General features: G+C 40.9%; 1 protein-coding gene across 3 annotated transcripts; it reads left to right on the top strand.

Annotated features, from left to right (window-relative positions):
• The first annotated feature begins 300 nt into the window (after window positions 1-300).
• Window positions 301-12,300, top strand: vmp1 (vacuole membrane protein 1). Of its 3 annotated transcripts, none has more exons than XM_029171932.3 (12): window positions 301-396; window positions 876-983; window positions 1,349-1,481; window positions 1,790-1,880; window positions 2,432-2,542; window positions 5,805-5,969; window positions 6,061-6,192; window positions 7,716-7,796; window positions 7,938-8,054; window positions 9,156-9,217; window positions 10,656-10,755; window positions 11,291-12,300. In XM_029171932.3, the coding sequence occupies exons 2-12, from the start codon at window positions 905-907 to the stop codon at window positions 11,432-11,434; spliced, it is 1,215 nt and encodes a 404-aa protein (XP_029027765.1). In that variant the 5' UTR covers window positions 301-396; window positions 876-904; the 3' UTR covers window positions 11,435-12,300. The 3 variants fall into 3 exon arrangements, with proteins under 3 accessions (XP_029027765.1, XP_029027764.1, XP_029027763.1); XM_029171931.2 differs by having other exon boundaries at window positions 374-486; XM_029171930.3 differs by lacking the exon at window positions 301-396 and having other exon boundaries at window positions 843-983.
• Window positions 12,301-12,623: the final 323 nt, after the last annotated feature.

The raw sequence follows: 12,623 nt of genomic DNA, 5'->3' as shown, positions 1-12,623 counted from the left end.
TTCATAGAGTTGTTCCACGTTTAGACGGTCATAAAATTTTGTGAAAAATTGTGAAAATATATTCCCAGTGTGGTTAAGTAATGTATCAATTCTATGCTGATTTCATATTCTTGGCAAATCTGGCAACCTTCTATTGGACCGCTAATCACAAGTTACAGGTATACGTCTTTCGGGGGTTTCACAATAAAAGTGTTTTCGTAATAAAGTGGAGCCAAGCAGTTTACGGTCAAACGTTATTTATCATCAGTTTGTGGCTATAATTTGCTGACATTTTTAAACTGACCGTATAAAGTAAGACCAGCTTGAAAAAATCTATATTTTCTTCACGACAAAACTGCAACATAGTTTTATTTTGACATGTTGCGTTTGGTTCCGGGTGAAGAAGACAGGAAAGAGGTATGAGTGTCATTTAATTTTCCCCTTGTTATAGCGAAACATACTTTAATAACACCTTTGCAAGGAACGTTTTTACAGATCATCATAAAAGTGAGTCGTGTCTTTATTGATTTTTAAATCTTTATTTAAATGTGAGACCGCTAACCTTCCAGGCTTAGCTGTTAGCTTGTTGCTAACCGGTTAGCTTATGGATGATGTGCTCGTTTTTGGTATCGTGTCTTTTTACAGATTGTCACAAATCACGACAATAATAATAATTTCTATTGTGAGCGATAAAATGTGTTAATAGTAAGTCATCAAATGAACGAAATATCAGCATATACAATAAGATGTTTATTGCTCAAGACCTGATAAGGATTTCATGAGTGGTCAGAGTCCCAAGTTGTGTGTCGTTTTGTCTCGGTTGTTAGACTGCGACCAGCGGGTGGAGTCCCACAGAAAGAGGACATCAACTTTTCTCCTTGTCTGTTTCGCCGTAGACTGCTGGACCTGCTAGACGTCGACTGACATGGCAGCGAATGGAACGAGCTGTGAACAGCCCCAGAAACGCACAGCAGCTAAAGACAAACAAAACGGAAGGCCTACAGGTTAGTCCTGGTTAACTGCAACTCCTGAAATCCAACAGTTGAGATGTTAACACTAATCTCATCCCACGTGCCATTCAAAAGTTCAGGTTGCCTAATCACTGATGACATACAATAGATAACTACAGACTCGTGTCTCTAAAGGCTTTAACAAGTAATAAAACCTCAGGCTGATTCATTCAAACTACTTTTAGCATTTACAGCTCAGAAACTCAGTCTGCTGTGACAAAAGAATAGAAACTTACCTGTTCCCGATATACAGTATGCTGTTATACTGTTAGTAATACCAATGCAACAGGATGCAGTAACCGATGTAGTTATAAGTGTGGTAGCATGTCAGGGTGAATCCACTTCTGTGCGTTCTCTAGATGCATCAGTAAGAGAAAGAAGACAGAAGGATAAAGAAGAGCGTTTGTCTCTTGTTCTATGGAGGAGGCCTGTCATCACACTGCATTACTTCCTCTCGGAGACCTTCATCAAGCTAAAGGAATGGACCTTTAAGTAAGAAGTTAAACAGTTTTTTTTTTGTCTGTTGACCTAAGACCTGTTTTTCTTGTAGCGTAATTGCTCAACTATTAGTAAAGCAGACGTGTGTAATTTCTCTGCCCTTAAGAAATACAGTACACTTAAATATTAACTTGTAATAGATTTATGCCTTAAGCTGATTTTTGTGGGTTAAATGTTGCAATCTATACCACTGGGGACTGGTTGTCAAATAAAGTTTAACTTATTTTTCAGTGTTGTGTTACTGTTTAATGTCTCTAACTTATGTTCTGGTTTCTGTTTTGTTTTCTTGCCTTCTTGTGCAGGCTTTGGCAACGCCGGGTCATAGTGTTCTTACTTTTGGTGTTATGTTCCATCTTCTCCTTTGCGTACTACAGCGAGGGAACACATCAAAAAGTAAGGGCAAATATTTTAGTTTTTTTGTTCATATCATAGGCCTGTTTGAAGATTAAATTCACCTCAACACTTGCCTAGAACATAGCCTATGTTGGGAGATAATTCGGGCTGCGTTGTTGTCAAGTAACCCTTGATCCTGCAACCAGTTGGCTGAACATCATGTTTACAAATTCCACCACGCAGTGGCGTGTCACAGTTCAGGTCCTAATTAATATGGTTACTCACACTTCTAATGATAACTTAATAATAATCAAAAGAAAGATGGGGAAAAAGACAAACTGAAATTTCAAAAGCCGCCCCAATGCTCCAGGTAAAGCCATGTAATGTGAATTAAAATGCTTATTAAATGATTAATAATTATGTTGACCATGTGCAGTTAATTTTTATTTAGAGAGCCGATTCACATAAGTCACTTCAAAGTTAGATAGAAATTTCATCAAACAATGATTACATGAGATTAGTGTTAATTATATAGCTTTACAATAGGTTTAACACATTGTTACTATTGCTGTCATTAACAATATTAAAATGTCTCCTTTCTTTCACTGTAGTATGTTCAGTACCTGGAGAAGAAGTTCCTATGGTGTGCCTACTGGGTAGGTCTTGGCATCCTGTCCTCCGTAGGCCTTGGAACTGGACTGCACACCTTTCTTCTCTATCTGGTAATAATGGAGCCATGTACACACAATGAGTAAAAGTATGGAAGGCAAACTCCCGAGAGGGAGAGAGAGGGAGAGAGAGAGAGAGAGAGAGACACACATATGTAGTTATAGATGTTACTGTATTTACTGTACAGGTTGCTTTGGTAAAACAACTCAGTTGTCACACATACTATCTATATCATAATAAGACCCCCCAAATCATATTGCTTGTAAAAACAAATGCGCGCCCTTTATAATCTAATAATGGTTGCCTACAGTATTTGGCAAAATATTTCATTATCTACTGTATGCAGTTGTATTTTTTTTTCTTCCAATGTGAACAATATCCATGTGACTTATACCACAAACACATTTTTGTACAGTAGATGTTTTTGTGGTGACCTTGTGGGTTCGTATCTAGCTGCAGGAGTTGCAAGCCAATAACTTCTGTGCCGGTAAATAAAATAGAGGGGTTGCATCAGGAAGGGCATCCAGCGTAAAAACTTGCCAAAAACGAGCATGCAAATTATTTGCTGTGGCGACCCCTGACGGGAAAAAGCCCAAAGGACATACCTAGATTGGTTTTATGTCCAGCAGCATTCAACTCTTTTATTTTTTTAAATTCATTCATCTGTTCCTCTAGCTGCCACAGGATGGCGTCATATGCTGCATTCATTGTATGTCACGTATTTTAGAGTCCTCTAGATTTTGTCATTTGTCTGATCATGGTTGACCAACTGTTGGTTTTAGGGAGCGAAGTGTCACTGTTCCCCCACAGTCACAGCATGACTGAATCACCAGAATGTGTGTTGTGTGTGTTTTTTTTGGAGGTCAAAAGCAGATTTTACCAAAATGAGAGAGAGGAAAAAATTCTAACCCATAGTTCACTTCAGGCTGATGTGATGATGTGGCTTCTGTTCTGTAGAAGTGGTGCAGATGTGGACTGACTGAGTCAGCTATTTCCATTATAATGAAATAATGTGAAAATATGGGACTGTGGCCTTCTTGTTTTTCAGGGCTGGTGTGTACTCCTACTGTATTAATGCTTCACAGCCCACAGCGTCTTTGTGTAGTGTGGGTATTGTGGGTAGAAACAATGAGCTGGTTTCTATATTATACACTTTGTCCAGAGTGCGTGTGCGTTAGACGAGCAGGAAACCTCAACTTATCATCTTCTTTCTGAATAGATTAGGTTTTGTAGTCTCACCCACATGGCACAAATCTAAAATCTAATCTAAATCAAAGAATCTTCTCATTAATTTTTAACTATCACTCTTCTACTATTGAAGTAGAACAAGATTAGACAGTATAAAGTATAATGAAGTGACAAATGGAAAACCTTTAAAAAAAAAAAAAAAAAATTAATACTTGCCGTCCTGTTTGATGGATCATTGATTGTCTCAATTGTGTTACTCGTCCTTTCTAACATTACACTTGGAAATGATTAAAATTTTTAACAAAAACATTCTGTCGCTAGTCAACAATGAGTCAAATACATCACGTCTATTTAGTTCTGCTTTTAATAATTCTTGCAATTATTTTGTAAGTTCTTTTGAGATTTGGGATTCTTGCGACCTTGTCACATATTTGCCTTTGACGGTAGAAGGGCGTTTGTGGCCTCAGGCTTGAATGTGGTGTTTATGAAGCCATTTACTTTAGACTTTTAATTAAAAGATAGGATTAGTTTCAGCAGAACCCTCGAGGGGCTGGTGCCGTGGAGCAGTGTTTCTGAAGGCTCTGAGGAAAATTTGTTCAATTATTATTTGAAACCCACTGTGTAACCCACTGTTTTTTTTTGGACCATCTCATATGTGACCTTTTGAACGGTAAACCTTGTTTATGTTGTAAGCCCTCTGCTCACACAGAGAATATTTCCTGTTTCCATCTTTAGTAGTACTTTGGTTCAGCACAGCAGCTCCCTACCATACTGCCCACTCAGTGTTGATGTCAGCTGTAGACAGGAAACTCCCAGCTTTAATTTTGAAGGAAAAAACATGTAGATTCAGCGGAGCTGTGAATTTACCTCAGTCCTGAACCATTACTGGACCGCCCCACAGAGAGAATGAGCTCATGCTGCCCATGGGAAAGGAGGTTCACCAGTATGATCTAATGATTCGTTGCGATGTTTTTTGAGATTTGTATCTTAAGTGCCTCATTCTTGTCATAACAGTGTGGTTAAACTTAATATAAAAAAGAAGCTGGGTTGTTGCCTGTAGTTCCACATCTGCCGGTCAGTCACTTGATCAGGACACCAGATGTATAAACTATTACCCTATGGCCCTTCTTTTTATGTTACCTTTTTAAACTAATTACTGGTACACTTCAGTTAATAGACCGGCATTAGCACTTATAAAGAGACTAGCTTCTAGTGGACCAGAAGTGGCTAATAATTTGATGGGTTTAATGACTTTACTGACTCCCCCCGTGAGCAGTGTTGTTATGTCGTTAAGAGAGGGTGATTACAAATGTACAGATAATACATTCAAATAGATTGCTTTATGGTATTTAAGTGAAGAAGAAAAGTGTATCCACCCTGTAGGTAAGCTGTTCTGCTCCACTAACTGTACTGTCACCTGTCAGGTGAGTGAATCAGAAATTGTTAGCAAAGGTTGAATCAATGAGTTTGTTCTTTTAAACACAGGCGTGTCCTGTCATGAAGTTTGATTTGAAATATTTAGCAGCTGTGTGAACTGAAGAGGTTCACACTCTGTGTGTGTGTGTGTGTGTGTGTGTGTGTGTGTGTGTGTGTGTGTGTGTGTGTGTGTGTGTGTGTGTGTGTGTGTGTGTGTGTGGAGGAGGGTTGCTTTGGAAGTAGAGCACTTGAGACACACTAATTGGGTGCAGTACAGTTAGCGTCAAGGGAGTTCGAGCCGCCTTAAAGACGCATAATGGATTAGTTGTGTTGTAGTTACAGGTGGACCAGCTGCTACTAAGGCCAGGTACCACCTGGACAGGCGGTTCTTTGATAAATGCTGACATGCCTACCTGACAGGGAGACACTGACTCACCTGCTATGTGCCTGTACATGTGTCCAGATGTGTCTGTAGAACATAGGCTGTGTTCAAACAATGCAGCACCTTATGAGCCTTAGTCCATTTTCAGGTGTCTAGTTTGACATTACTGATTGTATTAAAATTTGTTGACATGATAGCTAACCGCTTATACCATGCTTAGTTTTGTTTATGCCACACTTAAGATTACATGTTACATGTTGCATTGCCTCTGTTTTACCACATACTTGGTATCCAGCCCATTTTAATCCATTTGTCCTGTCTGATTTTAGGGTCCTCATATAGCATCAGTAACCCTGGCAGCATATGAGTGTGGCTCCACAGACTTCCCAGAGCCCCCATACCCAGACCAGATTGTCTGTCCGCAGGATGAAATGGAGGGCAACATCTCCCTGTTTACAATCATGTCAAAGGTCCGACTGGAGGCCTTCATGTGGGTAAGTAGTATTAATTTACCATTCCAATCTGTCTGAGTTTGGAATCCAAATATATATCTGCTTCACATTGGTAAATTGTGTTTGTGTCCAGGGTGCAGGTACCGCTATCGGAGAACTGCCTCCGTACTTCATGGCCAGAGCGGCCCGTCAGTCGGGAGCTGATCCAGATGATGAAGACTATGAGGAGTTCGAGGAGATGCTGGAGCAGGCTGAGGGTGCTCAGGTCAGAGCTACATACAGATAATCTGCTCTAACACTGGCGTAGTTTAAATATTAACTCTTTCACAGCAAATTCTATACATACAAAAAAACTTGTATCACTTTGCAGCTAGATAACAAATTTCCAAACAACCAAAACATTAAAAGTTGAGATGAGAGCCTAGACTCTGATTCTTACTCTATTACAAATCGATTCCTGTTTTTAGTTCCATATTAGCTGCGTTATTCTTACTTTGCCCCTTCCAATTAACATTACACGATCTTATCTGATTTGGTCTCATCTTTATAATGCACATCTGACCATGCAGTCATTGTCCAGTGATTGGCTCTTAAGTGCCATGTGACTTCAGTGAAGCTCCTCCCTTCTTACGCTTCCAGTAAATCTTCGTGTTCGTGGGTGAGTCACCCTGAGCACTGCTCCCCCTTTAATCATCCCTAAGGCTTCCTTCTTTGTGCCTCCCTTCTTCGCTCTTTTCACCGGCCTCTAATTTGAATGACAGGCAGCTCTGTCAGGAATCAAGCTCACGTGACTGGAGACTGCCGAGATCAGATGCTGAGTCAGCTCAACAGAAATCAGACATATCGGCATCACCTATTCACCCTTCTCTGCTTCTCAGGCAAATAGGCCAAGGTTACTGACCTCACATGTCTTTCATTATAGCGATGTATTCACACACACCACATTTGTCTGGTGATTTTCTGAAAACACAGATGAGTCGAACATGCCTTTGTTAGGACCCGATCAATGCATGCTTTAAAGTAAAGCCTATTAAATCACATAAGCCGACTATTGTTACCTTTTCCATCGCTGTTAGACTCAAAGTAAGAACAAAGAATGAAGGAAAGACTGGAATGCTCTGTGAACAACAGCTGAAACTATTACAGTCAAAACTGTATTTATAGGCTTAGTTGGATGCAGAAAACTTAGTTATTTGAGAGGATATCCACAAAAATAATTCCCATAACTAAAACCTAGTAAGGGTAAAAACTTGTCACAACTGCATCTGTGAACTGAAATTTAAATTGCTCCCAAAACTGACATTGATGAGATGCCAAATTTTTCTGCCTCCTGCACCGGCTGTGATCTTCACCACCTAACCACAAATGTTTCAGCCCGGCGGGGATGGCGATAGCATCAAAAGATTTTCTGCAGTTCTTTGCCAAACAGTTTTTACTTGTAATGCCACCAAAGTCACCAGAACAAACCAAAAAAGTCATTCCCTGCTCAGAAATAGCAGGTATCCTACCGCAGTAGTCTCACCAAGCTTCTTGGTCCTTGTAATTGCAAACACCACTGCTGTTTGGTTTAAAACCACTCATCTGCTGGAAATATGACATGGTCATTATAAGAAAAAAAGAAAGGGGTGATTAGTGATGTTGAGAGATCCACGTGTATGTGTGTAAACTCAGAAAGCATCTAATAGGCTGTAGCACCAGTGCTAATCTGTTTATTGAATAAATTCTAATGATATAAAATAATCACACCCAAATTCACCCACTTGTATCGATTTTGTCTCTTCTTTGCAGGACTTTGTCACAAGAGCAAAACTGGGAGTCCAGCATATGGTGCAAAAAGTAGGATTCTTTGGGATCTTGGCTTGTGCTTCGGTATGTACAAATATTTCACATAATGACACTTGGAAGCTTTGCGTTTATTTCTCACAAATGATTTTTCAAATGGAAAAGTTGCTGACGGCTGTAAAGGGGGTTTGACTATGTTAACGTTAAGGTTGTTGGTCTGCGTTTTAGATTCCTAACCCTCTCTTTGACCTGGCGGGAATAACCTGTGGGCATTTCCTGGTTCCCTTCTGGACCTTCTTTGGAGCCACTCTCATTGGGAAAGCCATCATCAAGATGCATATACAGGTTGGTGGAGCAACAAAATGTTTGACGCAAGCAAAAGAACATTTCACTTCAAGTGACACCATATTTCATTTCTGCCCAAACAAGCAGGCACAGACCACGGATTCGATTCAGTAATTACTCATCACTGTTCATAGTTTGTGGTGTAATAATATGTGTAAAAAATCCACTCATAATAAGAAAAGGGCACATGGCGCTGACTGATTCACTTTAAACAGTCTCACAACCTCAAAATGTGTGAGAAAGATCAAACCTGAGGTGGTGACTGTGAGAAACTCCTAATTGTGCACTTTTAGATGAACTGCTCCTGATGGTGCTCTGTTGCTGTGGGGGTTCCTTATTCTGCTCTAATCTTTGAGATGCATCCAGACCATATAAAGACACTTTAGATCAAAGGAAGGAAGCATTTAAGATCTGTCTAAAAGCTGTTTGGATTTTTGAAAATCCGCTAGACCAAGAAGTTAATTATTGAGCGTATTGTTGAGTCTGCCACGCTGGTGACTAATAAACCCAGCGTGAGAGAAGCCGTCTGTGTGTGGCTTGGTTGCCAAGTGCCTTAACAAAACTATCCATGTCTTGGTGGTACCGGCCTGTGATCTCACTCTGAGACCTTTCAGATAAAGGGGCCCATCAGGCAGTGGGGGTGATGGAGGATATAGAGTGGACATGAGAACTAGACCTGACAGAAGGAAATTGTGCAGACAGTATGAGGATGCGGGGGGTGGGGGGCGGGCGTTTCGTTTGTACTTTGAACCCCTTGGACATCACGTGTCATATCCTGTCTAATTTTATCCAGGGGGCCATGTGTCATGCAGTTTAAAGCTGATCAGTTTCAGGAGCGGAGAAGAATACTGTGGTTTTTTCCCCCCTGCTTTGGCGCTTTGCAAACCGCACAAAACCCCTCGCAGTCCAAAATGTAGCCTACTTCCAGGTCTGAGTTTTATAATTAGTGTGACTGTAGACTGTGACAGATGCGACTAATTTCCCCCAGCTGTGCCTCTTAAATTAAGAGTCAAAATATATGTCTATGTATCAATCTGTCTGGCATCATTCAAGAAGCATTTTCAGACCGGGTTTTTGATTGCGCTCTTCATTTTCTTTCAGAAACTGTTTGTTATCATCACCTTCAGCAAGCACATAGTGGAGCAGATGGTGTCCCTGATTGGGTAAGTGTCAGTCTTGCACCATGCTCTGTTTGTGTGTCCCAGACAAGTTATTCATCGGGTGCCGTGTAGTCAAGGCCTTTCTTCAGAGTTTCGTGGTTGGAATAGGGTTCTGACCACTGATGGGGTGGTTCTGTGAGAGTAAAGGCTTTTCCTGCGGGGGTGTACTGTGTGTGCCTGTGTCGTACACCTTCCGTCACAAAGGTATTTCTTTTCCACACGCCGTCCGTTGCAGCATTGGTGGTCAGGCGTGTGAGGTCCCATTCGAACATGTTGCGCTGACTCATTATGTTCAGCTTTGACTAAGAAGGTTTCCTCACTGAGGCAGGAAACATTAAGAAAACAGAAATCTTCCTATAACCGATTGACTAAGTTGTGAATTTTAGATATTTCTTACAATTAGAGTTAGTCTTTGTGATTCTAGTCAAACCAACGGGCAAAATGTTTAGACAGTCACTAAAGACTAAACTTAGACTTGCTTATTTGAGACGTGCTATGTGCCTTTACAGTGTTGTATGTATGTACTGTAACGGCTATGTAATAATACAAACCATATTCTGACCTTATTCAAGCCTTTTTATTTTAATTAAAACTAAACTTCAGGTTCTTTCCCATGACACCCAGCTGGCTCCCGGTGACTCGCTATGATGCATAGGGATGGTGCTTCCGTGCTGATACTGAATGTCTTTCCTGTGTTTGCTGTCTGTGTATTCAATTGTCCTCTCGTATGTATCATAAGATTTCTGTCCCTTCAGCAGTTACCCAGACCCCTCTGGTGTTTTTGTAAATCTGCTCTCATTTTGCTTAGTCTGGTGAAGTCTAGACAACATGTTTACGTCCTCACTGGGGACATAGTTGGATTTATGTAGTGGTCTGACTGAGTGTCCTCAGCCTCAAGTATATTTTCTTTTTCACAATAATAATAATAAGTTTGCCATCATGTAGAGATTCATTAAAACTGTGCTGCTGCTCATCGCCAGGTTAAACTACAGCTGTACTGTCCTTACATGACATCAAGTTAATAAAATGATAAAATGCTTATCATCATGATTAACCCCCTGGTGAGCTAAAACATGCTTCCTAATAAGGGCATGAGCACGCCCTGATTAGCTGTCTTTCCACCCAGAAGGCAGCAATGGTGGTAAAGGTGATGACATCATGTCGACTCACTTCCTGATTGAAGGGGCTGACACAGGAGCCTATAGAGCTCAGAGGTATAAAAGGAAGGCTGAAGACTCTCAGCTTCACTCCTCTGTGCTGCCTGCTCCTGCTCACATCAACAAGTAGAGGAGGTGGATTCTTCAGCATGGGGCCCACATGTAGGATGGGGCCCTTGGCAGTGGGCTCTTTGAAGCTCTTCAGAGAGCGTTTAAGGCTTCTTGAAGGGTAAGTGATGACTAATTTCTCCTTCTTGTCTTCCTTTGTGGGGCTGCGACACCAGCTCGGTGCCCAAAGTAGGACCTGCACTGCAGAAGCCCTTCAGTCAGTACCTGGAAGCACAACGGAACAAGCTGCACCACGCTGGAGGAAGTGCACCGGCGGTAAGAACAATTTACAGTTTACCATCCACCACTTTTAAGGTGTCTGCTTTAGTAGAACACTGATTAAAGGCTGAACAACTACAAATATGTGAGCTAGGTGTAATTGTGTAGATAGTGTTCAGATCAAATATAGATCAGCTTGGTAGTTTCACACTGGAACAAAATGTTCTTTTGACTTCTGGCATATTCCTGAAGTCAGATGAGTCAGTTAACATTTACATTGTTTATGGAGTTCTTGGTGGACTTGTAAATTATGTGGTGAGTACACATTGTGGGGGGAAAATGAGCAGCTGTTTCCAAATTACCTCAAAAATGTGCAGTTTCTTATTCATCAGCATCATACATTTACGTAAAGTGGAAACTAGCTGGTTCTATCAGCCATGTGCTTGTTTTTTTGTTTATTTTAGCAACTGGGAAGTAAATCACAAGTTAATTCTGCAATTGGAGGATGTCTGTCTTCATATCGTCATATCTGATTTAGCGTAGTTTCATGCTCACAGTTCTAAATATATCCTCCCTGATTCTGGGTTTTCAGGATGAGAACTGGTTGTCATGGGTGTTTGAGAAGGTGGTGCTGGTCATGGTCTGCTACTTTGTCATCTCCATTGTCAACTCCATGGCTCAGAGTTACGCCAAGAGGCTGCAGCAGCAGAGGCACTCGGAGGAAAAGACCAAGTGATGACGAGACAAAGCGGTACAAGCATCCAAGAGACTGAGTTCCTGCTGCTGCTGAGAGCCCTCCACTCAGCCCCAGCCACTCGCAACTTAACAAGCCTAACCCTCATTCATTCTCAGAGGCTGAACCCTCACAAAAAGACAGTTTGTTGGTGTGTGCGTGCTGCGTTTCTGAGGATGTATGTGCTGTTTGCTCTTTGTCTCTCTGCAGGTTTTTCTTTTGTTCTTCCTCTCATCTCACTGTAGACGTGTGTAGTGTGATTGGTTCTACTGCTGATCTTAACGCGTTACTTTAATCTTAAATTAAGCTGTGGGTTTTCATTGACCTCAGAAATAAAGCAGCAGTTTGGTGGTGACTGCTATGTGCAGGCAGTGCCCATCAAATGTTATGCCTTATGCAAGACAGGAAGGTCTGACTTCCCTTAAATATAGTTCTTGACTTCTAGACTTGATTTTTATTTAATTTTGTAACATTGACAAACGAATGGACCTCGATCTGTTTGTACAGTTGCTACATTGCTCCTATTGAAAGTTCTTTCTTTTCAGGGTTAACGCTTCTCATGTTTTGGTCCGGTTACCCAGTTTGTCGGCTTTTGTTTCTGGAATTGTCATTTTTAAATGCTGGGAGGAAAGAAAAGCAATATCAACTTAACAGTGTGGTATTGACACATTGTGTAAATATTTTTTTGACAATGTGTGCAGATGTATTTCTATTCTAATGCTCTGTGGACATGAACTTGAACCAAAACACGCAAGAAAAGGTGAATATCAGTCATGCAGTGACATTGTACACTCAGCTAACTAGTCCGATTTATATTCTGTACATTTTAGGTTGAAGCATCCGGTCATCTATAAAACGTGTAACTCACAGCACTCGTTTCCATGTCTGCGTCTGTCATTATTTGTATTTTATAGCGCTGGACTAACTTCTGGTTTTCATCCTGCTAAGCTCTGTTGTAATTCTGGTATGTTTAGGAACTATTGTAATTGCTACATTAGCACCAGTGGATCATTGTCTCTCAGAAATGACCATCCTTAAGGTAAGTGAACACTTGAGCACACACGTGTCATTTAACCATTCTTTAGTAAATCCCTGGAGCATGAAGCATTATATTCTTTCTTGTTGATCTTCATTTGACCTCCAGTGCTCTGTAACCATTCAGACCTGGTTGTTTTCCTCCCGTGTCCTCTCT

This window comes from Betta splendens, chromosome 13 (genome assembly GCF_900634795.4).
Source record: "Betta splendens chromosome 13, fBetSpl5.4, whole genome shotgun sequence".
Lineage (NCBI taxonomy): Eukaryota > Metazoa > Chordata > Actinopteri > Anabantiformes > Osphronemidae > Betta > Betta splendens.
This window is presented reverse-complemented; position numbering and strand designations above follow the sequence as displayed.